Source organism: Rattus norvegicus, chromosome 1 (assembly GCF_036323735.1).
Source record: "Rattus norvegicus strain BN/NHsdMcwi chromosome 1, GRCr8, whole genome shotgun sequence".
Lineage (NCBI taxonomy): Eukaryota > Metazoa > Chordata > Mammalia > Rodentia > Muridae > Rattus > Rattus norvegicus.
The window spans coordinates 120,316,497-120,342,240 of NC_086019.1; the positions used below are offsets into that span (position 1 = coordinate 120,316,497).

Below are 25,744 nucleotides of genomic sequence, written 5' to 3' on the forward strand. Positions count from 1 at the left end.
CCTTGTATTTCATGTTTTAATTCATGAGCTATGACACACCCGTGTCATAATTGATGTGACTTTAAATATTTGATTAAATATCTCTACACAGTGTTAACTGTGACATCTTTAAGTGACCAGAATGCCTTGTACATCTTAGTAAATCATTCCTGATTTTACTTATCTGTAAGGTCAGAAATCACGAAAACATTTCAACCATCTTATCCTTAGAAACTACCTTGAGAAACTTTATGTCGGTTTTTACTTAATATAAACTTAGTTTAGTAACCTTTAACAATAATTTCACCACCAAATCACAATAAGTTTCACTCTAACTTTAACAAAATCAGCAGACAAAGAAAAACCTCAATTCAATTGCGCTATGTATTTATTATCTATAGTTAATGCAGTAAGAGGGGTCAAAAGCTTGCAGGCGACACAATTTCACAAGAAGCATTGTAGGGAAAGAGAAGGGCTGAGATTTATCAACTGTATCTTAGGGTCTTGGTGGACGCATTCCTGGGGGAGGTGGGCCTAGAAAGAAAAAATTTAAAAAAAATTCCATTAATGTTAAAGGTATATTAATACTGCAGGACCTGGATGTCATTCCCAAGTTATAATATAACCACTAACCTCTAATTCCTGGAGGAGGGGGTCTCATTCCTGGAGGGGGCATGCCTATAGGTGTCCCTCGAGCAGGGGGAAGTCCAATTGGTGGGCCCATGGGTGGTCTCATTCCAGGTGGAGGAGCCATAATGCCTTAAAATTTGACAGAAATAAGTAAACACTTCATGTCAGCTCAGTAAATCTGTTACAATTTAGCACAAAACCGGGGTTAAAGAAATGAGCCAACAATGGTAATGAGAAATGAAGTATCTCATACTATAAACCAGAGTTCCACATTACACACTTAAAAATATGTAGACCAAGCATCACCCCTATGATCTACAAGGTGACATGGCTGAAAGAAGCACTGGTGTGATAGTGTCAAGGCTTGTGGGAGTAAGGGTTATCTGACTGAGTTTACATTCCTCTCCTATAGATGGAACCAAGCACAAACAGCTCCTTAGATGGCCAGAAATCTGAGACTAGATTGGCCACAAACCTAGGGAACAACAAAATATTATTGGTCTGCTTAAGGAATGCAGCACTAATGACATTCTGCATTATCTAGATCAGTGAGTTGTGAAACCATCATCAGAGAAGCTTGCTCCAATAGATGGAAACAAATACAGAGACCCACATGCAGAAAATGTGCACAGAAAATGACCTCCTTCAGAACTCTGCCCTAAGTCCTCATGGAACCCTACTGAAGAGGAGGAAAGAGATTATAAGAGTTAAGGATAAATGATACCAAGGAAAGAGGGCTGTCTAGCAAGAAGACTGGTAACATTTAGTATTATACCAAGCTTGTACTTGTCTAAGTAACATGGGGTGCCTGTACTGAAAGCTCTCCTATCAAAACACTTAAAGAGAAGTCCATGCCTATCAGTAGATGACAAAACTATATCTAAAGTATATTTGGAGTTTATCTCATAATCGTTTGAACACCTATTTTATCTTCTGCATTTCCTGTTTTGCTTTTATTGGTTTACTATGTGTGAGAGGGAATATATCTTAGTATACGTTTGCTTTTTTTTGGGGGGGGTCTTTATCTCATGTTTTATGATTGTTTTGGCCTATTCTGCTTTGCATTCTCTTTGATAGTAAAGAACGTGAATGGGGAAAACAGAAGGAAAAACCATCAAAATATATTTAGAAAAAATATTTTCACCAGGCAGTGGTGGTACACCCCTTTAATATCAGCACTCAGGCAGCAGACACAGACAGATTTACAAGAGTTTAAAGCCAAGCCTGGATAGTCAGGGCTACACAGAAAACCTGCCTCCATTAAAAAAAAAAAAAACCACCTGTTTTCAATTAATAATAATTTAATAAATAATTAAAATAGTCCCCAAATCACGAGTTAATAAATTCTCAGCAAGGCAATGCAATGATGCCTTATCTCATTTCAATCACAGTACTTAAGATTGTATTTCCTCAAGATTATAGAATCACTTAGAAACAAAATCATTGTTATTTATCATAAAGCCCTTACCTGGAGGTGGGGTTGCTCTGCCTACAGGTGGAGGTGGAGTTCCCCGTCCTGGCGGGTACTGGGTTGGGGCTCCTGCAATGCTAGCAGTAGCAGCAACAGCAGCAGCTGCAACAGTGCCTCTTCCCTGTGGGGTCATGACCTATGACGTTATGCCAAGAAGACAAATGGTGTTAGTCTTTTTCCAAAAAAGAAAATTAATACTAAATATGTTCTACTAAAAACATTATTGCTGAGTCTTGTACTTATCTTACTCTATTTCTTTTAAGCTAATGAACAATAAATCCAGAATCTTATGCATAATAAGCAAATATTCCTGCTGAGCTGCTGAGCCCACAGCCTGGAACTTTTGTTTTATGGGTTTATGTTTGCTGGTAGGTTGTTTCTTTTGTTGTTTGTTCTTTCCTCCAGACAATAGACACTGTGTCTAATATTCCTGACTATGCTAGATTTCCTTGAGATCTATCTCCCTCAGCCTTCAGAATGTTGACCACAAAGTCATGCACTACTACATCCAGTTTTATTCTCAGTTTTTGAATCTTAGCACGTTTAAATTTTCTAAGTGTGTGATTTTAATCTGGCATATATGACTGAATCTTTAATTGCATCAAGTCTTTTTTTTAATCTTAGCAACTATTAGTCTCTTCCATTTACACACTTGAGTATTAGATCTTTCTAGAACATGTACAACATAAACAGTATAATGATAGCTTTATGTTTCCACATTTCATCATTCCCATGCTCTATTTATATTTTCTCTTGGCTCCAGCTGTATATGTAGCAGAGGATGGCCTTGTTGGGCACCAGTGGGCGGAGAAGCCCTTGTTCCTGCCAAGGCTAGACACCCCACCCAGTGCAAAGGAATGTTGGGGAGTGGGGAAGGGGGTTGGTTGGGAAGAGGGAACATCTTCATAGAAAAAGGGGAGGGGAATGGTATAGGGGCATCTGGCCAGGAAATCGGGAAAGGGAATAGCATGTGAAATGTAAATAAAAAATATCCGGTAGAAAAATATTTCCTCATTAATAGAAAACCTTTCTTTTTTTGATTCATACCTGCTGGGATGGGCCTCCAACTCCTCGGACAGGGCCTGCTAATCCAGCAGGAGCTTGGGGAATAGGTACACCTGCTGGTACTCCTCTGCCAGCTGCTCTTCCAACACCAGGGCCACCTGCAGCACCAGCAAGTGGCACACGAGCAATGCCAGTCTAAAATGAAAATGTATAGCTTACCCAACAGAGTGAATTTGCTCAAAACTAATTTTATTGAAAGGTGAAATCTTAACAGTCCACATCTCCAATCACTTTATGATTAGAATAAGTGATGGTATAATACAACAAATTCTCTTCCTCAGCACCCTTCAGATTTTATATACCGACTGAGATCCTATAATCTTGCATAAACATAAATGAACCCCTTCTTCCCAATAAGAATTCATTTATACTTCTGTCCTTCACGGATCTTGTATTCACATTACCTTCTAATAGAAATAGCATGTTGTTACCAGAGTACAAACACTGCTTTGGTCAAATCAAAATACCTCCCCTTCCTTACTACACTAGAAAAAAGTAAAGTATACAAGTTTAAGGCTAAACATCAGTGTTCTTCCAAAAAGATATATGCAAATGTAAGTGGGTATCCAGTTTGTCCAATGATTGGTAAACTATATTATATGTTTGTTAATTATTGACAATTGCCCCTGAAACCTTGTGAGAACAGAATAGCATTAAGAAAAAAAATGAAGTCAATTCCTTACCACACCTTAGGTAGTATCCAGTATACAAGTAAAGAGGTGGAGTATCCAGTATACAAGTAAAGAGGTGGAATCATAAATAAATCCTTAATTCGTAAAGACACAGCTCAATCAATACTTTTATTAAGTACTAGGTATATTGTAGTATTCTTCTACTGTATACTGAGAAGATATTCAAATAACAAAGTATCCCACACATTATAGATCAACCATTTGAATATAAATTAAAAATGAAAGTCAAATACATGCAAGTCCTCTCCTATATCTTCCTTACATCTTTAGGAGGTGGACCCTCCACTGTCATGGAAACCAAGTTCTCTCCACGTAGCAAGACCAGACCCAAAACCCGTTTTTCTTCACGTTCTGGCTGTTTTGCATTCTTTGGCCTATAAATCAGAAGTAAATAAACATTAGTTAATTCATTAAGGTTTCATTTAAAACTCAATGCAACAATTCACATGTAAACAATGTTTTATTTGGCTATTTACTCTGAGGACTTAGTCATATAAAAATAGTAAAATTATTTTCCTTTGAATGCTTGCTAGATATTATAAAATATGCAAAATGATGTTCTTTTGCAAAATTTAGATACAGATTTCATGATGACTTATTCAAGTAGGCATAATTGAATCCTCAATTATAATAAAATTATAAGTGTACTAAAACCTATAACCAAATAATATTGACAAGAGATTTTTATTTTTGCCAGCATGATATGCATTTGATGCAATGTAATGATTTGACTGAATCCTGAAATAGGGCTAAGAGGTCAGATAGGAAAATTGACTCATTAAAGTGACTACATTCACTATAGTTACTCTATGTCATATTACTTCAGCTCAAATCTTCCCTCTAACTTCTCTCTCCCACATCCATGACCTAAAACAGCCTTACTTGATCTTCCTGAACTCATCACAATCACAGAGGATCAAATTCATATGCTTGTCAAAAGCCTTAAAGGTGCCAATGAAGATTCTTCCATCTTGCAGGATACATCTCATTCTATAGTCAATATGCTGGAGCATCTTGCTACTCTTACCCACAGTCTGCCAATTATAAAGGAATATCAATGGTAAGTGCATCTATATCCCATTTTTCCAACAGTAACTTATTCATTACCTACACTTGTATTAATGCTTCTCCAATAGTTTGTTTCATATGTTCTCTAATTACTAAAATATCAAATTGAATTAGGATCACTATAAATCTCTCTTCACTTCTCAGAACCTATTATCTCATCTAACACGGTTAAGAGAATTTAATACTAAATTGGGGACCTTCCAACCTAGTTACTCCTCAAGAGTTGCTATTTCAATGGTCAACCGGTCCTTCCACATTGTTACCTAAATTTCTAACAGAGCACCTCTTCCTCTGAATTATTTTTGTAAACAAAATATTTCCTCATTAAAAACTATGAATGCCAACTCAATGAACTAAAATTAGCACCCCAAAAGGCACACAGATCAATCAGGCCCACATCACTATTATTAAAATATTTTAAATTTGTAATCCATTACAAGACTGATGTGATGACCATGAGCCCCTATTCTTCTTGCCTCCACATCAAAATGCTGGTTTTAGGCATGGGTCATAATATTTAAATCTAAGAGTAGCTATCATCTTTTCTTTTTTAGTCTGAGGCCTTGACATTCAGAATCACATTAATCTATAGAACAATCTCTCTTTATCCAACAGTTCTTTCCCAGTAGACTGTGCTTGTGATCTGCAATTTGATGTAAGAGTCATCTATCTACAAGTTGGTCCCTTAAAAGATTTAGTCATTGAAAAAAAAAAAACCTGTAAGTCGTCCATTCCTTGGTACTCTTCCCGAAGATGTTTTTTGATCACCCTATACATGATCTTAATTGTTAAGCACTGAGCATTCATCGTTATGGATTGTTATTTCTAAAATTCTTTACTAAAAATCCTCCAAACATTGAGAAACTATGACGGCTATCAAAAAAGGTTTGGATATCAGCTCTCCAAACCTTTGCTTAAATGTACAACTTACCATGATTGCTGTTCCACAATAGCAGTTGTCAACACTAAAATTTCAAGATCCTTAATACTTGGAGAAGGGCAATAAATAAAGGTTTGATGCAGGCTATTAACACAGTGTAAGCTTGACCAAAGTTTCACAATCAGTGGATAGGTCCTGCAGAGGAAAACATAATACACTGTACTTCAATTCATGGCTTAAAATATTCAAACATTGTAACTTCGTAAATATACATGTTCTCTCTCGTGTCCAGTGATAATCTGTTTCAGTCCTCCATTTTAACAGTACTGTTACCACCAGATCTATGAAACCCACTGGACATGAGTATTGGGAAGATTCCTGGGTATATTTCTGGATGCATTTATAGGACAGATAGCAATGCTACCTTCCTTTCTGGCTAACATGAGATCACAGTTTATATTTTAAGCTCTAGAAATCCACGTGTCTAGGGAGCTTACAGATTTAACCTACAATTTTAATTTAACATGTTTTGCCTGCACACATATCTTTATATTATGCATGTGCCTGGTGCTTACGGTAAGAAGAAGGTATCAAACCCCTTAGAACTTAGAAGCTACAGCTAGATATGAGCCTCCATGAGTGCTGGAAACCAAAAGAGAGTCTTCTGCAGAACCCACTGAGACATCTCAAAACATTGCCAGGATTTTATATAAGTGCTTATAAAATTTGATCCTCTTGCTTGAAATGAAAGCACTTATACTGACCACCTTCCCATTAAATATTTATTTTTATAATAGTAAAAAAATTTAAAATACTATATATTTCCAAAACACCCACTTTTTTCACTTCCCAAAATTTATTACTATCTCATTTACTTCTTAGTTCAAAATGAACTTTTGCCCCCTCTTAAAACTATGATAGGTAGGTAGCCTTCCTCCACTAACCAATGAGTTTCATTGAACAACACAAGCTATAGCTGAAAATTGACAGATGGTTACAATAAAATATACATACATAATGCTGAGGAAGAATTCATTGGCTGTCTGCCAACAGTTTTACAGAAAGTTTGAGAACTTTTAAGTACTAAAAAAGTAAATACAACAAAGGACTAGGAATATTGCCTTTTGTTAAAGACTGCATGTTAAAGCATAAAATTTTCTCAAATATTTGATTATATTTATTTCAGCCTAGCATAGAATTTTCAATGCTTTTCCTGTGTGTTAGGATTACAAAGGCACTCTGCCCACACATTTAATCAGAAGTTAATCAGAAGTTTAAATGAGAATCTGAAGATGTGATAGTACAAATTCTTGATTTCTAGAGGAAAGGGTTTGCAAAGCCCAATCTGGCCTTAAATATACTCTCTATTTTACTTCCTTTCTCATACTGCTCTATTAAAATTCCAGCCTTGAAGAATATGTAATCTTTACATAATCCTTTGTAAATTGACTACAAGAAAAGTAAAGAAGTACTCATTTAAATTAAAGTCATGTCCTGCCTTGTCTTACCTTGTATCCCTATGACTCTGGATAGGTAAGACAAAGCCTTTCCACACACCACAAAAACCTTGTATAGTTTTATGCCTATGAGAACTTGGGAGAAGCAAGGCAGGATAGGATGATGCCTAGAAATTCAATGCTAGCCTGGAATACATAGGAAAACTTCAGGATATCGCCAAACAATACAAACAGAAAAGCTGCCACATAATATAGTTACATATATCAAGACCAGAATGCTTCATATTATGTTTTGGGGAATATGGAGAATATTTGTATGTACACAATCATCACATTTAAAATTTGTCACATTTTGCCTGGAGGTGAAGCATTGGGAGGATCTCTTAGGAGTTCTAGGCCACCTTGGTCTACAGAGCAAGTTTCAGGGCAGCCAAGGTTATACAGAAAAATCCTGTCTCAACAACAAATAAATAAGAAAAAGAAATCTGCCTGTCTGTCCTTGAATTGCTAGGATTAAAGGCATTTGCTACTATGCACAGCTATGTCAAACTAGCAAAAGTACCTTTCTTACTCTATGTTTATGTAGCCCTTATTCTATGATAAATACTCTTAATTCTTCCTATAACCTTCTCTTTCTATCTTCTCAAGTGTCACAAGTAATTCAACTAATAAATCTGTTTTCACAAACAAAGGCTAGCAAGCAGTCCTTCAATGTGACAATTATCTCTTTGGCGTTTTGTTTTGTTTTGTTCTTAAGACAGGGTTTCTCTACATACTCCCGACTGTTTTAAAACACAAAGAAGTCAACCAGGCTGGCCTCAGAGATCTGAGTGCCTCTGACTTCCTTGTGCTGCCATTAATGGAAAGCATCACATCAAGCTCAATGTGACCTTGCTATTTCCTATCATGAACCAGCCATTGTTATTCAAATGAAGTCAAACTCATGCATGTGTGTGAAAGGAATATCTTTAATCTAAATTAAAGTTATTAAAAAATTATTAGCTGGACAGAGGTGGCACACACCATATTCTTAGCACTCAGGTGGCAGACATATTTGAATTTAAGACCATCCTCGTCTTCCAAAATGCATTCAAAGAGATGGTGAAGAAAAGAAATTTACTCAATGTGGTGACATTGGAGAATCAATAAAACAGACCCAGCACTCTGAAATCTGTCTGTTTTTGGGATAAAGACATGGCATTTTATGATAAGTGAATAATTAAGATAAGGCACACGATATGCAGACCAAAGAAGAGGTGGTCTATTTGATAATTTTCTTAGTTCTAATTCTACAAGTTGGTCCAAACAAATCCTTGCTTTAAGAGAATGGACTGGTTTTTAGACAATGACTGATCCTGTTTTAGGTTACAACTTTTTTTTCACGGCTAATTATCTTCATATGGGAGATGGTCGTGCTCATTTCTTCTGTTTTCAGAATCCAGGAACTGGGTGAGTGGCTTATTTTTGTCCTTTTAATGTTCCTTGAGTAATTCATATGATTGCCTAAATGGCACACAAGTATCTCAGAAAAGGACAGAGACAAAAATAAAGAGATGACAGAAACTTACATTAAATGTCTCATCACCCCAAATGAAAAGCAAATTCTCTTTAACAAAACCATTTTCTAGATATTTGTTATAATAATGTACACATTTTTAACAAATTGGTTAATTTGAATTTGTTGCTTTAAAAAAAAATCTTCAGATCTGTTAGCACATTTTACCTGTGTTTCAGATATGATTTTCTTTGTTTTCTTAAAATATAGTTTTTTATTGAGGGAAAAAACAATTTTACAATGAAAGCTAATCTAAATAGAGAAAATCTCAAAGCAACCTCAATACATGAGAACCAATACAGGGCTGCCCAGTGTCTCCATTCTTATTTCATAAATTAAGATAGTAAAACAGAAATAAGGAGGAAACAAAGGAGAAATAGACAAAGACAAAAAAAATAATGATAACTTTATAAATGTAATGCTGTAGACTATACTCCAATGTTCCCAGCAAAAACCATTTCTAGATAACTTTTAGGAGCCAAAGCCAATATATAAATGACTTTAGCCCTCTGTGCCATTAACAACCACACTAAGAAATCTGGAAAGCTGATTGAAAATTGCCTCAAAAGTAAAAGAGATAGCTACCTAACCATCAGCTGGAGAGATTCACAGCAACCAAATAGTGACTCACAACCATCTGGAGTGTGTTCTGATGCTCTGTTCTGATGTACCTGAAGACAGGTACAATGTAGTCAAATAATATAAATAAACCTCAAGAAAGAAAGAAAGAAAAAAAGGAAGAAAGAAAAAGACAGGGGGTGGGGAGGAGAGGACAGGACAGGAAGGAGAATGAAAGACCCTACAATAATCTGAACCATGTTGTAGTTGGTTCATAACATACAACATTATATATATGCTCAGAGGCTAGTGACAACATCTGATATACATTCCAGTTCCAGGATACCCAACCACCTTTTCTGGTATGTGAGCACTAAATACATATAGTATGAATTCAAACATGCAGGTAAAACACTCACATACATTTAAAAACAGAGAGCAACATAGTTATTAATAGGCTTTAGATATCAACCCAGTTCTCAAAAGAAACATAAATAGCTATAAAAACTTTTAAAGTGTTTAGCAGTGCTGAAAAGATGGCTCAGAAGTTAACAGCTTTGGATGCTCTTCCAGAGGTCCTGAGTTCAATTCCCAGCAATCCCATGATAGCTCACAACTATCAATGAGAGCTGGTGTCCTCTTTTGACCTGCATGTATATACATTTGCATATGCATATACACACATATATAAGTGCAGACAGAACACTTTATACATAGTAAATATTTAAAGGTGGGGGGTAGCAATCAGGGAAATGAAAATTAAAACCACCTGGAATACATTATGTTTCTGTCACAATTGCTAAAGGAACAGAACTGACAAACACTATGTAGGGAAGGTTTATTCAGTACTGTCAGACTACATGCTACAGAAGACATACAAAATAGGATTGAATTTCCTTTTAAAACTATATACAGAACTGAAACGATAGCTTAGTGGGTAAGAACACTGACTGATCTCCCAAAGGTCCTGAGTCCAATTCCCAGCAACTACTTGGTGACTCACAACCATCTGTAATGGGATCATATGCCCTCTTCTGGTCTGTCTGAAAACAGCTACAGTATACTCACATAAAATAAATAACTATCTCTAAAACTCTATACAAGTCTATAAATCTTACTGACCTAGTTACTCCACTCTAGGACATATATATGTATACTGTACCCTACTACACCCATTGTTTAACCATGTTCATTTCTCGTGATTTCTATTCAGCTGTAAAGAAAATAAAATCATGAAATGCACAGGGAAATAGAATTGCAAAGAATTGCAAAACATAAGTAGCACTCTGGTAATGCAGAAAATAAATCAAACAAATAATGCATTTCACAAATCTAAATAGTTTCTCTACAGAAAAGGACAGTTAATGGAATGCACAGATAGATCTCAGATTTGGAGAATACCTTTGCTTGTTATATCTGGCAGAAGAAAACTATCTAGAATATATAAAGAACTCCAGAGACGTTAAATCGGTAAAATAAATGGTTTGAAGAGATTTCTCAGTAGTCTTAAAGGACATTTTGGGGTCACAGCACCCAAATGATGGCTCACAACATTCTATCACTACAGTCTTAAAGAAATCTCATCACCAAACTTTCAAAACATATACATTATGTGAAAGAAAATTTATTTGTAGTTCCATGCTTTCCAAACCCATAATGTATAAAACAAAATAAACACTGTCAGGTATGAAATATCTCCCTTGAGGTGGGTGGTACAGTGTGGTGTAGACTACACCCTCCATTGTATAATATGTACTGATGTAAACTATTATATTAGTGTATATTATACATTTTACATTTCCAACCAGAACCTGATAACAAGAACCTATTCCTTAAAATAGCCACATAATTTATTTGCATAGAGCAAAAATATCTAACTGAATTTTTCCAGAAGCTTCCTAACTGATGGCTAGGTTTCAGTGTCAGAAGGTGCTTTACAGAATGCTGGAAGAACTCCATTCTATCTTGTTGAGAGCCCTGTGACCTACAATAACAATCACCCTGTTAGGATTTGACCATTGGTGTAAGGATGGCATGGATGTTATAGCAGTAGCCAACAGCTTTCTAATTTAACTATATATTTTAATAGTTTAGTTCTTTTATTAGCTTTTTGAGACAACAGTCTCTCTATATATCACTGACTGGTCTGAATATCATAATTTGGGCTGGCTGGCCTGTGATTTCCATAAATCTACATGCCTCTGCCTCCTGATTGGTGATATTAAAGGCCACCGTGCCCAGCTTAATTGATACAATTTTAAAAACTGAAAACAGGAAGAGATTTGGCTCTATTTTATGAGATGTTACTATGATTTTGCAAAGGACCCTAATTCAGTTCCCCCTAAAACAAAGGAGCTTATCCCTGTCTACACCTCCCCTTCCAGGGGATTGTGATACCCTCTCAGGCCACTGAAGATTCCTGTAAAAATACATAATGTTTATTTTTAATTACTGTTTTTCTTATGTATACTGTATACTATACCCTGTACTATCTTCAGACACACCAGAAGAAGGCATCAGATGTCATTATAGATGGTTGTGAGCCACCATGTGGTTACTGGGAATTGAACTCAGGACCTCTGGAAGAGTAGTCAGTGCTCTTAACCACTGCTCTCCAGTCCCATGTTTATTTTTTTTTAAGTAATAAAATAGATGAAGTTAAGGCATGCTATACCTGGTACTCAAACATGGCTAAGAACCAGTAGCTGAGAAAAATACAGGCACTACAGTGGAAGCTACTACTATTACTGTTAAACTGACATAAAACGACTGCCCTCGAAAACCATTACACCCATATATTAGTTCATTTCTCACCTTGTATCAGAAGCTTCCCTCTGCAATGGATGGTGCTTTATAGAGACTTGCAATTGACCAAAGTGCAGAAAGTGAAGTGGAAGGCTCAATCATAAATTATATCACTCCACTACCACCCATGTCAAAAAGTCATCACAGAATGGATAGAAAAGTCATGAACTGGCATTAGAGAACTTCTGGGAAATAATGTCTTCTTGAATGGTAAAATTAGTATACTTATGAGCTATCATAATTATAAGTAAACATGCATTTGATACCTGCCCAAAACTTAGCCAATCAACAGTCCAACATGGATGGATGGCTTATGAGACTTTCTCCTTACATTAAATTACAGCCAGGCAAGGTCATATAATGAGATCCTGCCTGAATAAATACATTAAGCCTGTAAAAAAAATAAGCCTAGTATGGTAGTATACACATATAATTTAAATTTTTAAGTCATTGAAGCAGAAAAACAGGCCTTCTTGGTCAAAGTGAAAAACAGAGTCTCATTTTGCAGTACTTTGTACCTCACTAAATGAACTCAAACTGCTGCTGCTGCTGCTGAGAACACGTTGGGAACGAGTGACACCTATATCCAGAGCCCAGTATTTTTAAATGACAAGTAAACACGTTAACTTTATTTCACACTATGTCCAAGAAATCCTTGGACTGTGTGAGTACTGTATGCCCATCGTAGATAGACATACAGTTGAAACATAATATTTCTAAATTAAATAAATTGGCTTAAAAGAAAATGATCTGCAAAAGAAAATGCATTTCATTGTAAGAGAGAATCTAAATAAAGGAAATTTAAATCAATTAAGATTGCAACATCATTAGACGATATTTTATTACATGATATACTGATTCAAGAGAAATAATCACGGTGAAATTCTTTCTCTAGAATTTTATGACTACTGCATCATAGTTAAAATGACCATTTCAGTATATTCATAAATTGAACACTTTCTTGAGAGTAATAAAAGCTAATAAAATACTGTGTAAAATATTAAGAGGAATAAAGAATCTCACAAGAATTATATAAATTCTCTAATAAATGAATGTTTTATAGGATAGAAAAAACCAAGCAATGAAAAAGAATATTAAATTTTCTTAATGAATTCTAAAATAAGATATAGAAACATGACATGAGGGCAGATACATTAAGATCTTAATTATATTAATTTCAGTGTTATTTAATATGCAGATTTTACAAAATTTCTGTATGTCTCATGTTGGGTTATATATTTTTTAATACCTAATTGTATCACTTAAGTTCCAGATACCTTATTCTTTTTTTTTTACTTTTGTTTATTTTGGAATTAATTCTAACCTGTTTTTGTTGACTTCCACCACCTTGAAGTTCCAATACTGCTTTAACCACCTCTTGGTGTCTCAGCTAAGAACGCCTGTCTCAGTTCTGCCTGGAAATCCACCACAGGAATTTGCTGTTGCTGAGAACGCCTTGGGTACAAGTGACACCTACAGCAAGAGCACAATATTTTTAAATAGTGAAAGGCATCTGTCTACGTAGATAGCAATAAGCAGGAAAATATAGGCATCTTTACTCTAAAAGAGACTCCTTTAAAAAGTCTAACATAGTTTAAAATATTTTCATTTAGGTATGAACATATCATTCAACAATTAACTTGGTATAGGGATTTCTGCCAACAAGAATGAATAAATAACTACTAGATATTTGTTCAGTATGGTGATATATCCTACTACTTAAAAAGCCAAGAGTCCTCATATAGAAGGTACCAAAAGTACTCATTTCTCAATTAAATTATGTAAAACAATAATTTCAAACATGTGATGGGCAAGGGATTTGTTTAAATGGTTTACAAATTATTAATGAGGATATTTCTCCCAGAAATTACCTAAACCATTTACACCCAAGAGGAAGAAAAGCAAATGGAAAATTTGACCATTTCCCCTACTCATTTTTCTTTCTCCATCCTACCATGTAGTACGAATATATAATGTAGATATTTGAGAACAATTTTTGTCTTCCTTGATATTAAAGTGCTAAGCTCAGTCATATATATCTGTAATTCCAATATGAAGAAAGGATAGACAAATAGCCTGGCACAAGTTCATGGCAATTTAAGTTTACTATATAGAGTTACAAACTATATTAAACTAGACAATAAGACCCTATCTACTGGGGGCTCGTAGCTATTAATACCAGCATGTAGGAGGCAGATTCAGGCAGATCTCTATGAGTTCAAGGATAGAGATTATTTTTATCTTATATATAGTGCTAGTTTCAAGACAGAGCTTTATGGAGAAACCCTGTCAGGAACACCCCACCCGCAAGGAAAAGAGGAGAAAAAAAATAAAAAGATCAAAAAAGAAAAAAAAAAGCTGTATCAAAAAAGCATTATCAAAATGAGCAGGCATTAAATGGCATAAATTACTAATCCCAGCACCTAGAATGTAGAAACAATAAAATTAGTAAAAGGCTAGCTACTACTGCCACAAGAACCTTTTTTTCTTTTATAAAATTTACTTATTTTATATATGTTAGTACAATGTCGCTCTCTTTAGATACACCAGAAGAGGGTATCAGATCCCATTATAGATGGGAGCCTCATATGTTTGCTTCACATTGAGCTCTGGACCTTTGGTAGAGCTGTCAATGCTCTTAACCACTGAACCATCTCTCCAGTTCATGAACCTTTTTACAAGGTGTCTGTGTATACATAAGTGCACACACACACACACACACACACACACACACACACACACACCGAGAGAGAGAGAGAGAGAGAGAGAGAGAGAGAGAGAGAGAGAGAGAGAATTATAATAAAATAATGATGTATAGACAGCTGGTTTGCAGTTAACAAGTGTTGCTCTTAGGAAGAATGTTCAATTCCTAATATCCACCAAGTAGCTTAAAACCTTCTGGGAAATGTTAACTCAAGTCCCAAGAGACCCAAATGCCCTCTTCTGGTCTTGAATAGTAGGTAAGTATGTGGTGCAGACATATATGCAGGAAAACCATAAATATATATAAAATAAAATAAACCTTTCAAAAAATATGTCCATATATCTGATACCTTAAAACAGCTAAGCTCAGTGCAACAAGAGATTTTGAGTCATGTATGTCATTGCTCTATACAATAAAATTTTAGCAAAACACAAGAGCCATTTCCTATCACATAACTAAGTATTCAGAAGGCAGAGGTAATTGGATTGCCATAAATTTGAAGTCAATCTGGGTCTACAGAGTGAACTGTAAGAGCCAGCGCCACCTGGTGAAACCTCCAAGAGACAGTAAATAAAATCAGAGGGGAGAAATGAACAAAAATGCAAAAAGATTTGTATTCTAGTAGCACATAACCTATAGTTGTGAAAAAGCCAAAGCAAAATTGCTGTGATTTCAAGTTCAAGTCCCATCCATCTAATACCCAGCTCTTCAAAACAAACAACAACAAAGAAAAAAAAAAACAACAAAGAAAACCTGAGGGATCCTTCCCCATTAGCAAGATGGTTATTGAAAGTTTACATACTATATAAAGCTTCTGGGAGTCAAGATTTTATTTTCTCCTATTTTTAGAAATCATTCTTAGCCAGTTATAGTGGTACTTGCCTTTAATAGCAGAAGCAGAAGGCTATCAGTGAGTCTGAGTCCAGCCTGGTCTATATAGTAAGTTCTAGGATAGACAGAGCTATATAGTAAAACCCTGTACCAAAAAATCATTTTAATCATGTCCTTTAATTAATTTTATTTTGCAGATTGATTTGAAAAGGAACACACACACACACCCCTATCTATAATATTTTGCCATCTTTAGTCTATTCAACTATTTTAATCCTGTGTGGCACAAACTGTTCCCTATTGTCTACAATTTTGGGGTGAAAAGTCCTTTAGTATAAAGGATGTGAAATGAATAGCAATATATGGCTGTACTGTCTGCCCCCAAATGCAAAAACAAATGCCACGTTGTTGAATAAGAAATAACTATTCTTATAGCACTCAAATACTACATTCTATAAAATAAAATCAATATAGAGATACACCAACGTGAGAAGGTAATAAAGGTATACTGAGAAACAAAACCTCATTTCTCCCCTTATATACCCTCAAAAACACAAATGTGAATGCCATTAATAAGTCCTGAAAGGAGAACAATTTGAGATTATCTCTATGGAAAAAAGAAGAATGAGCTGATAATAGTTGAGACTCAATAAATTCAGAGTTTATACATCAATGATCAGTATATTTTAGAGTTATTTAAGATAAAGATCAGGATTCATTTGTGTGTGCATATGTATATTGAAAGAATTGATGAAAATACTTATAAAATTTTAGCTAAGATATATGATACAATGAATCTAAATATAGTTTGTCATGGTAGTGCACACATGTAATACCAGCACTTCGGATGTGGAGAAGGTTCAAGAGTCAAGAGCATACTTTGGTTTGTGACACAATCAGGTCAGTATAGATTTCCATCTCAAAATAATAAGCTTCCTTACAAAGAACAAATGTGTGCATTAATGTCTCACCAGTGCAGAAAAAGCATTTATTATGAATGGGAAATGAATAGCATAACTTAGATATTCATACTATAAATATGTAATTCTAATGGTACAAATCCCTTACACATTAAAAAAACAAAAATAGAACACTTCCATTAAGTGTATGTATGAAGCTCTAAGTTTAATTCAAACATCACAAAAAATGGGAAAGGTGAAGGAAGCAACATTCGTGTGATTGAAATGTCAGGAAAAAGTCACCATGTTATACTGAATGCAAATGTAAGGAACCAGGTGTGTTGGTGCATGGTTTTAATTCCTGCACTCCTAAGGTGGAGGCAGGTAAATATCACTTCAACCAGGCATGGCTAAAATGGTAAAAGCTAACTGATGTTAAAACAATACAACTAAGGATTTAGTTATTTTGTTACATCTTCCCTATTAGGTCAATTAATTCAATTAATGTCATTCTAATCTCTTTTCTGTTATTTGCTTCTTAACTCAGAAGTCACATACTCTTGGTTGCTCAGTGAGGCTGTCCTTCTACGTTTGACCTGGACCTCAATCTCTGGCACGTGCTGTTCAGTAGTTCTTCTCAAGTGTAAACGATCCCTGAATGAGAAAAACAATAACAAATGCATTAGCTTATAAAAATTATTTAAATGAATTATGAGAATTAGGAATGGTACTCAGAGCTCTTGCCTAGGAAGCAGGAAGTCCTGGGCTCCATTCTCAGATCTGTATAAATTAGAGGTTGTAGTACATACCATTAATCTCAGCCCTGATGAGATATAGGCAGGGTACCCTAAATTAAAATTTTAAGGATACTCTGCTACCTACCAAATTGGGAATCATACGAGGCTAAAAGAGTCCTTATATTGAAACATAAGTATAGAATTGAAAAATGGTTCAGTAGGTGATGCATTACCAGCTGTAAATACTAACCAGACAACTGTAGAGTGATCCCTGGACCCTTGAACATGTAGGTGGAGGGAACCTACTCCACAGAATTATGTTTACTTCTATGTCTGTCATACATGCATGTTTCCTCTTACTACCACAAACACACAGTAAAGACAAAATAAAAGCTTGAAGGAAGAAATAAGGGCTTCACTTAGAATCTTTTTTCTTTAGTATAGTGGATATTAAAAGGCATTTGTAATCTAATTAAAAATGAAAAATTATGACAAATTGTGCCTTAATTTCTAGTATTTTAAGGTAAAAGCAGGAACAAAGGCAAAAAATAGGCAGATTCTGCTATGTTCAAATCCAGTCTGTTCTACAAATACAAGTTCTAAATCAGTCAGTGATCAAAATAAGATACAATTAAAATATTAGAGTATTTTATGCTTAAAACATATTAGGATCTGGAGCTAGAGAGGTGGCTCAGCAGTTAAGGGCAATTGTCTGTCCTGAGTTCAATTCCCAGGAATCAGAAGGTGACTCATAGTCTCCTGTGTATACTGCAGTCTGATGCAGTCTTCTGGTATGCAGGTATACATGTAAATAGAGCATGTTAATAGAGCATACATATTAAACATTTAAAAATATTAGAATCTGTGATTTAAGAATAATTTAGTTAGGGAAGAGCATTACATTAGAAAAATCTGGATCAAGATCAGAAAATGAAGTAAAATTATTTCCAACTATATTCTCAAAAATATTTATGTAGATGTAACATACACATACCTGAATATACATATAAAATATACACCAATTCTCTACCAAAAAAAGGCAAGATCACTCCAAACTATTTTGGAAAATATTTTTAGATTGTAATTCATATATGTAGAAGACTAATGAAAGCATAAAATCAAATTGGAAAATTATTAACTAAACATATCCATATGCACATGTAGCTACCTTGAAGATTAACAAAGAAATAAGAGGGCTGCTTAAACAAAAATGCTATAAACAGGCTGGGAAAATGTACCACCATGTTAAGATCTGGGAACACCTCACAAAATGGCCGTTCTTTCAAACTGAAGATAGAGTAAGAAGGGCCTCTGGGTAGCCATGTTAGGAACTGCAGAAACCATTCATAATACTGAAATTACAAAAACCAATGCAGAAAAGACATATGAAAGGTCTTTGGCAAGTCAGATTATCAAAAGCAGAATCTAAATGCCAATTTTCTACCTATCTGTAAAACTAGATTTATTAGCAGTTAACAGTTGTTTATAGAATCTTACCTGTTCTAAAAATACCTGACCTGTGTGTGTGTGTGTGTTTGTGTGTGTGTGTGTGTGTGTGTGTGTGTATACACACGTAGGCACTTACTTATAAATCCCTTTCAGCAAAAATGCTCTCTAAAACCTGAAGGATGTATATCAGCTCATACCACACAGCAAGTTCAAGGTCAAAATTGGCTCTGTGCCAAGGCCTGCTTCAAAATCCCAAATTCCAGGTTTGCTAACCCAAGGACTAGCAATCATAGATTTGCTAAGTTGAAATGGGGAGACTTATTTCAAGACTAGTTTGAGCTACACAGTTTTATTAACAAAATCTTGCCTGAAAACAGCAAGGAATCACTCATAAATTCTCTTACAAGTCATTAGACAAGTAACATTGAGTATAGTAATAAATATAGCAGATTAACTTCAAAAACTGCATTTTAAGTGCAAGTTTTAAAAATGAAGATACATTCATGAAGAGGAAGGAATAAAGGCTATCTAAATGGTAATATTTAGTAGAATGGAATAGTGACCAAATTCAGTCACTTTAATGTAAAGGTCTGTAAACAGACCAAGTAAAATAACACATTTAATAACAATAAAGTTCCCTTAATTAAAATTTGTTCCTCTAAAGTGAAGAATACTCACCATGTTCCCACTCAGAATGTGCTATAGCAATAATCACAAGAGCAAGACGTCAGATGAGACAGCATTTTGAAACTAGCCTGAGTTACACTGAGATCCTTCCTTAAAACACTAACAAAATATTATTTGAAACATCATGTTACTAGAGTCTAAAGACTAAATTATATTATACACAGTAGTTTAAAGGTATGTTTTTGAAATCCGGCAACTGCAATGTGAAGATTACAAGTTTAAGGTTAACCTAGTCTAGATCAGACTGTCATGTCAGAAAGACACAATCTTCCGAAGCAAAATTTTCTAGAATTTGCCATTTTTTTACGATGACAACCATAAACACTACCTACCCGTAGTGAAGAAAAACAAGATTTCTTTTTAAAAGTCAAGCACAAAAAAAAAAAATTCATGAAAAAATTTCAAAGTATAAAATCCACCCAGATGTGTCACACCTGTGGTTTCAAGGACTGGAAAAGGGAAGAAGTGAAAGTGAAGTGGATCATCAACTCTAGTGACAGCGGGATACATACCATATCTAACATTAAGATGAATTACGTCAGAATCCAGTTTTACATTTTTAAGTGTGTTTGATAAAGAAATATAACATGCTGTCATTTTGTTCATTATGCTTTCAAATTTAGTTTCTATTTCAAAACTGTAAAAAAAATAAACACTATTCATTCTTAGAGCATGCACTACCCTGTTTTTAATTTGCCTTCCCTTTAAGAAATTACAATCTATATTTTTAGCTGCTACAGGGAGTTTAATTTTTTTAAGATAAGCATTAAAATATAAATATAAATTTCCTACCTGATAGGTAATGCTATGTTAAGCATCACCAATAATATTAGGTCCAGACCTGGCTATATTGTTCTAAATTCTCGCCCATCTATTCTACTACTAAAAACCACAGGTTCAGGTTGTACATACCTCTAAGCTCTATATCCCTTATCTCGCCACCCCATCTTCCAATAAATTCCCCCCTCCCACACATACCTTCCATTATAAAAGGTCATGGAAGATAGGACTAAATCTGTGAAAAGGAGCCTGCGCCAACAAGTCTCCATTTTCTGCCCACTCCCTACTGCGACACTGCAGGAAAGGAGATAGGCAGCTATAGCACCAGGTTAAGGAAATGGTTCTCATCCCCTTGATGCTGATACTGCACAATCCCTCTGCTAATTCCCTTCTTTTAGAGGTAGGTGTCACCTCTAATGCATCTGTTTCCTGTAGGGAACAAACCAGTCTTCCATAGTCTTAATTCTGAAGGTCCTTAAGAGAGGGTGTGGCTGAATTTCCAACACTGCAGAACTGACAAGTGCTGGTCCCTCCTTCGATTTGTTGCATAATGGGGAGGGGTCTACTGCCCCCCCCATACACCATGCAGCGCCTGCGCACTTCAGTACCTCTGCAGCAGCGGCCATCTTTACAGATCCTCACAAAGGCGTTTGACATAAGACATGACCCCTTGATAATACCAAGAAGACATTAAATGGTAAAATTCAGGAAGCCATGAAAAATAAAATAAAAAAGACACATTGTCTTATTACCTCTACTCCGTGCGTGGGTAAAAGCAAGGACTGCATAGATTTCATATACTACCCCACCGCTGGGAGAGGTGGGTTGACAGTGACAAAATAAACAAGAAAATGGAACACTGAGGCTTTCAGCCCTATCTTGCAAGCAGTAGACAATTCTACAAAAGGAAACAACACGACACAATACAAGAAAGGATAGCAAGGAAGAAAATCCTTAAACTGAGGACAGGCCATACCACGGGTTCTGTTCTCATCAACTTGCCACCTCCCACAATACTGGTACATTCCACATATCTACCTCTCCAGACCCCACCCTGGAACAGCCCTGAAGCTGACTGCCACTGCACTGCAGAGCTAAAAGACACACCCTACTGCGTCGGTTCTACCAGACTTTTTACAGTAATTAAACCTATCCACTCTCAGAGCTCCAAGAACCCAAACCACTGTGATTCAGAAACACTCTGGCCACCTGCAACCTGGACATAATACCATCATTTCTCTGAGTTGCAAGTATCCTCTTGCCGCACAGCCGCATGACCTTGAAGTGGTTACCGAGGTATCAGAGTAAATCACCCACTAGCCTCAGGCGGAGATCTCCTTCCGCCAAAACAGCCGTGCCACCACTACAAGGCTCTGACAACAGCTTTGAAGCCAAATGAAGCGACTGAGCTCCCACAACACCACCCACTCAGCCAAAAGGCCGCAACCGCAGAGCTCCCTAACCATGAGCACAGAGGCCGCGGCAATACAGACCAGGGAAACAGCTTCCATCCCCCTCACCCCTTGCACATAGGCCATCGCAACAGAGTTCCCACCCATCCCACCTCCCGCGGAAGCCTACAGGTTGCGGCAACAGAGTCCACAAGCCCTATAGCCAGGCTGCGCCAGTGGAGTTCCCATCCCCCACGTAGCCCACAGGCTGCGACAACGGAGTTCCCATCCCCCAGAGCACACAGGTGGCGGCAACAGAGTTCACATGCCCCATATCCAGGCCGGCCGCGGCATCTGATTTCTCATGCCTGGCAGCCCATAGGCTGCAGCAACAGTGCTCCCACCCCACTCCCCCAGAGCATACAGGCTGCGGCAGCAGTGTTCCCACGCCCCATCCCAACAGGCTGCAGCAACAGAGCTCCCACCCCCCCCCCACTCCTGCGGCCCACAAGCTGCGGCAACAGAGCTCCGGCATCCTGAAGCCCAAAGGCCATTCAGTAACCGTTCCAAAATACCTGAATCTACAGGTCGCGGCAATACAGCTCGAACATCCAAAGATTCCACCGGCCGATACAAAAGAGCTCTCGGATCCCGGAGCCCAGAGGCTGCGGCAACATAGCTCCTACATCCTGGATTTCACAATCAACAACCTCAGACCACCATAATAAAGGCAACGTGTTACACGCAGATGCCGCACTAATATACCCAAGGAGTCGGTCAGACGGCTCCAAAGGATTTCTCTCTGATTCTAAAGAATAAAAGTATCTGGATCATCGAAAACCCCAAAACCCCAAATCTAGAATATTTTGATCAAATAGGGAGCACTTCCAATACTAGAAGAAGCCAAGTGCCCAGCTGACCTTCCTCGCTCCATTGCGTTGCAAAATCTCTCCTCAGAACCAACCGTCTGGCATCTCCAGCACCCTCTACTCTCTGCGCTAGACTTGCCGCAATGGCTCAGGTTTTTCGTGCTGCTCCCTACGCATGCGTCCAAGGCAAGGGCTGCACATGCGCACATTTTTGCCGCAATGCAGGGGTCCATGTCACTCTCTGACTGCAATGTCCTGTCAAAAGTCAGCTATCTGATCTTCAGAGTTCCTACTAAGGAAATTTGAGCAAGTATTTAAAAAAAAAAATAATAGCTGTCAATCTGGGCTAATGGATACAATTACCTATTTCTGAATATATTTTTAAAAAATTAAAAATAGTTCCCAAGAAGTTGTAAGCATCACTGATCTAAACATGATTTTCAAATACAAAGATTTTTCTATATGGGAGGGGGAGATTTTAAAATACACAGATTTTTCTATATGGGAAGGGAAAAAAAAGGTTTGATCTCCAATATTAAAAAAAAATGTGGTTTCTAAGCTATATCATGCTTCATACTGTGCCAAAAATAATGATTTTCGAAAGAAAAAAGCATATTAAACATGAGACCCAGCCAAATTGTCAGATGCTTAAATTTCTGTACAGAAGTTTATCCTGACTCCTAATTCTACATTTATTTGATGTAGTGATATTTGTATTTTCTTTCTCTGCATTAGAACATATTATTAGGAAGACAAATATTTCTCCCAAATCATGGTGCAATTAAATTTTAATAGAAATTACATTCCATTAGGAAGCTTCAGCTTCTTTTGTTGTTGGTTTTGGAGAGAGTTTATCTGTGTAGTTCTGGCTCTCCAAGAATTTTCATTTTTAACAAACTGGTGATGAACTCAAGATGAACCTACCTCTGCCCAGTTCTGTAATTAAAGGGGTAAACCAACAACAACTGAGCTCTATATAATATATATAAATATATTTATGATATATATATTATATATACTTATAAAATATATGTCTCATATATATGAGAAATTCCCTGCCTACTAACTTTTCTTACATTTAAACTGTTATCAATAATGAATAACTGGTGGGGGTGGAAAATAGACACAATTTACTAACAAATATATGACCTCATAGTAATGCAACCTAGTAATTCCAGGTCTAAGGAAGCTTCTGTAGCAGGATTTTTGCATACTCAAGGCCAACTTGGGTTCAATGTGTGACACTGTCTCAAAAAAACATTATTTAGATTGTGAATACATATACATGCATTTGTTTCTGTAACTTTTGACTTATTAATTTCCTGTTTGCCCACATAAATGCACTGTTGAGATCTTAACCTCAATATGCAGGAATTTGTAGATCAGGAAAACAAAATGACAAGTACAGAAAACTAAGGAAGCTAAATTTGCATACGGTTTAGCATACCTTTACAGCTTCTTATTGACTGAGTCCAAGAACTGTTAATTAGGTATTCTAACGGGTGTTGAGGTTCTCGACTTCCATCCTCCCCCCTACAGAGCTGTCACCAGTTCCCAAACATCCTATATTCAAATTCAATGAAGATACCATCTGTACATTAACCTGGAATTTTGAAAACAGGTGAAGAAATGTATTACCTATAAATAAGAAATAGATGTTGTTGTCAGTCCTCAAGGAAATGCAAATGCAAATCACGGTGGGAGACTACTTAGGGACAAAATAAAAAGACAATAGAGTAGGGCTAGGAATGTAGGAATGTAGATCAGATCTCTTGGGGGTGAATTTTGTTGTTGCTTTTCTGAGGCTTGCTCTTAATCTGCCCCAGGTGTGCATGGAAATTCCTCTGCAGCACTAGCTGGCTTAAAACTCTGAATAAGTTTTCTACCCTGACATTACAACTGTGAATCACCATGCCAGGTTTTGTCCTTTTGTTTTTTGGTTTTTTTTTTCTTTTGTTTTTTGGCAGGATGGAGCAGTTGCAGTGGGGGTGGAGGAGGGCACTGTGTTGTTTTCCCAAGTTGGGGACATTTTGAAACAGGATCTTTCCTGGTTGGGTAGGAAACTACCTTGTAGGAATTATGTGGTGCTAGAAATCAGACCAAGGCTACACTTTGCAAGTCTGGGTTTCATAATAAAATATTCCTGTTGTTTTTGACACTGTTTTATTTTTGTTGTAGTTGTTGGTTTGTTTTGTTTGGTTTTTTATTTATTTATTTATTTTTGTATCTTAGTCTCACTATGTCCTTCTCACTGACCTGGAACTTGATAATGTAGACTAGGCTGCCTCAAAACCACTACTGTGCTTCCTAATACATCCAGTTTATAAAACCAGTTGATAGTATGTAGACTTCGTAGGAACTGAAAATACAACAGCTGTCTTGACAACTAGTGAATATGTTACATTGAATTTATTAAAATTAGTGAATTGGTATTGCTTAATATATGGCATATTAGATTAGAAGCAGCATAGTTCAAAAAATAAGTGGCAATCAGCATCATTATAGTTAAAATTTTATTAAAACCATTAATAGTAATATACTGAAATAAATGAAATGTATAAATCACTGAAATGCTTGAATTGGATTGAATTTATATGGCTTAAAATATGTACATTTGTCCCATACAAATTAGGGATTTGTTTTCCTGAAATTAAAAGCAAACAAGCAGTCCCTACTTTTCGAAATTGTTATCTAACATGCATCAAATTCATGCAATCAATTCATGAAAGACTCAAGAAGAAAAAAGCATAAGTAAACAAGAATGGACTCTGCTTCCCAAGTGCTATTATTTAAGGTCTGTGCCACCATGCCTGTTTCTTCCGTTTCCTTACTGAAATCCATAAACTGATCTTCCCTGCCTCCATAAATTTTATTTGTTTTAGCTTTAAAATAATTTTTTAAAAATTCTGCTGTATTATTTCTTCATGGTCTCCTCACCTTTTCAAAACATTTTTTAAACTTACTTTTGACATCAATACTCTCATGTAATTTCATGTAATTTCAGCCACAATTTTTTTGGATGATAGGTGTCGCTGTTGTTACAGTGTCAAAAGATTTCCCAAATGACAAAGAGGTTTTTCTTTCTTTCTTTTTCTTTTTTTTTCTTTTTGTTTTTCGTTTTTTTTTTTTTGTTTTTACTGTTTTGAGATTATAATAGAAAATTACCATTTAGCTTTCCATTTCCTCCTTCTAAGACCTCCTGTGTACTCCCTGCTCTCTTTCAAATTCAAGACCTGT

General features: G+C 36.2%; 2 protein-coding genes and 1 pseudogene across 3 annotated transcripts; all 3 read right to left on the reverse strand.

Moving 5' to 3' along the window:
- Positions 1-349: 349 nt before the first annotated feature.
- Snrpn (small nuclear ribonucleoprotein polypeptide N) lies at positions 350-22,423 on the reverse strand. Its single transcript, NM_031117.2, has 10 exons — positions 22,214-22,423; positions 17,153-17,248; positions 13,485-13,633; positions 5,837-5,980; positions 4,720-4,871; positions 4,100-4,211; positions 3,128-3,280; positions 2,078-2,216; positions 613-738; positions 350-513 (listed from the first exon to the last, which is right to left on the reverse strand). Exons 4-10 carry the CDS (start codon positions 5,837-5,839, stop codon positions 476-478), a joined length of 723 nt encoding a protein of 240 aa, NP_112379.1. The 5' UTR covers positions 5,840-5,980; positions 13,485-13,633; positions 17,153-17,248; positions 22,214-22,423; the 3' UTR covers positions 350-475.
- Snurf (SNRPN upstream open reading frame) lies at positions 350-22,657 on the reverse strand. 2 transcript variants are annotated; one of them, NM_001270712.1, is made up of 11 exons: positions 22,559-22,657; positions 17,153-17,248; positions 13,485-13,633; positions 7,294-7,428; positions 5,837-5,980; positions 4,720-4,871; positions 4,100-4,211; positions 3,128-3,280; positions 2,078-2,216; positions 613-738; positions 350-513 (listed from the first exon to the last, which is right to left on the reverse strand). In NM_001270712.1, the coding sequence occupies exons 1-3, from the start codon at positions 22,570-22,572 to the stop codon at positions 13,528-13,530; spliced, it is 216 nt and encodes a 71-aa protein (NP_001257641.1). In that variant the 5' UTR covers positions 22,573-22,657; the 3' UTR covers positions 350-513; positions 613-738; positions 2,078-2,216; positions 3,128-3,280; positions 4,100-4,211; positions 4,720-4,871; positions 5,837-5,980; positions 7,294-7,428; positions 13,485-13,527. The 2 variants fall into 2 exon arrangements, with proteins under 2 accessions (NP_001257641.1, NP_570094.1); NM_130738.2 differs by lacking the exon at positions 7,294-7,428.
- Rhog-ps3 (ras homolog family member G, pseudogene 3) overlaps positions 13,596-25,744 on the reverse strand; it is a 142,122-nt pseudogene continuing 129,973 nt past the window's right edge.

Excerpts from the sequence above, each read along its gene's own strand:
- Snrpn (NM_031117.2), bottom strand. Across the intron at positions 3,281-4,099 it reads AGGGTCCACCTCCTAAAGAT|ACTGGCATTGCTCGTGTGCC; the intron begins GTAAGGAAGATA and ends TTTTCATTTTAG. Across the intron at positions 739-2,077 it reads CAGAGCAACCCCACCTCCAG|GCATTATGGCTCCTCCACCT; the intron begins GTAAGGGCTTTA and ends TCAAATTTTAAG.
- Snurf (NM_130738.2), bottom strand. Across the intron at positions 13,634-17,152 it reads GCCTCACTGAGCAACCAAGA|GTGTCACTTGTACCCAAGGC; the intron begins GTATGTGACTTC and ends CTCTTGCTGTAG.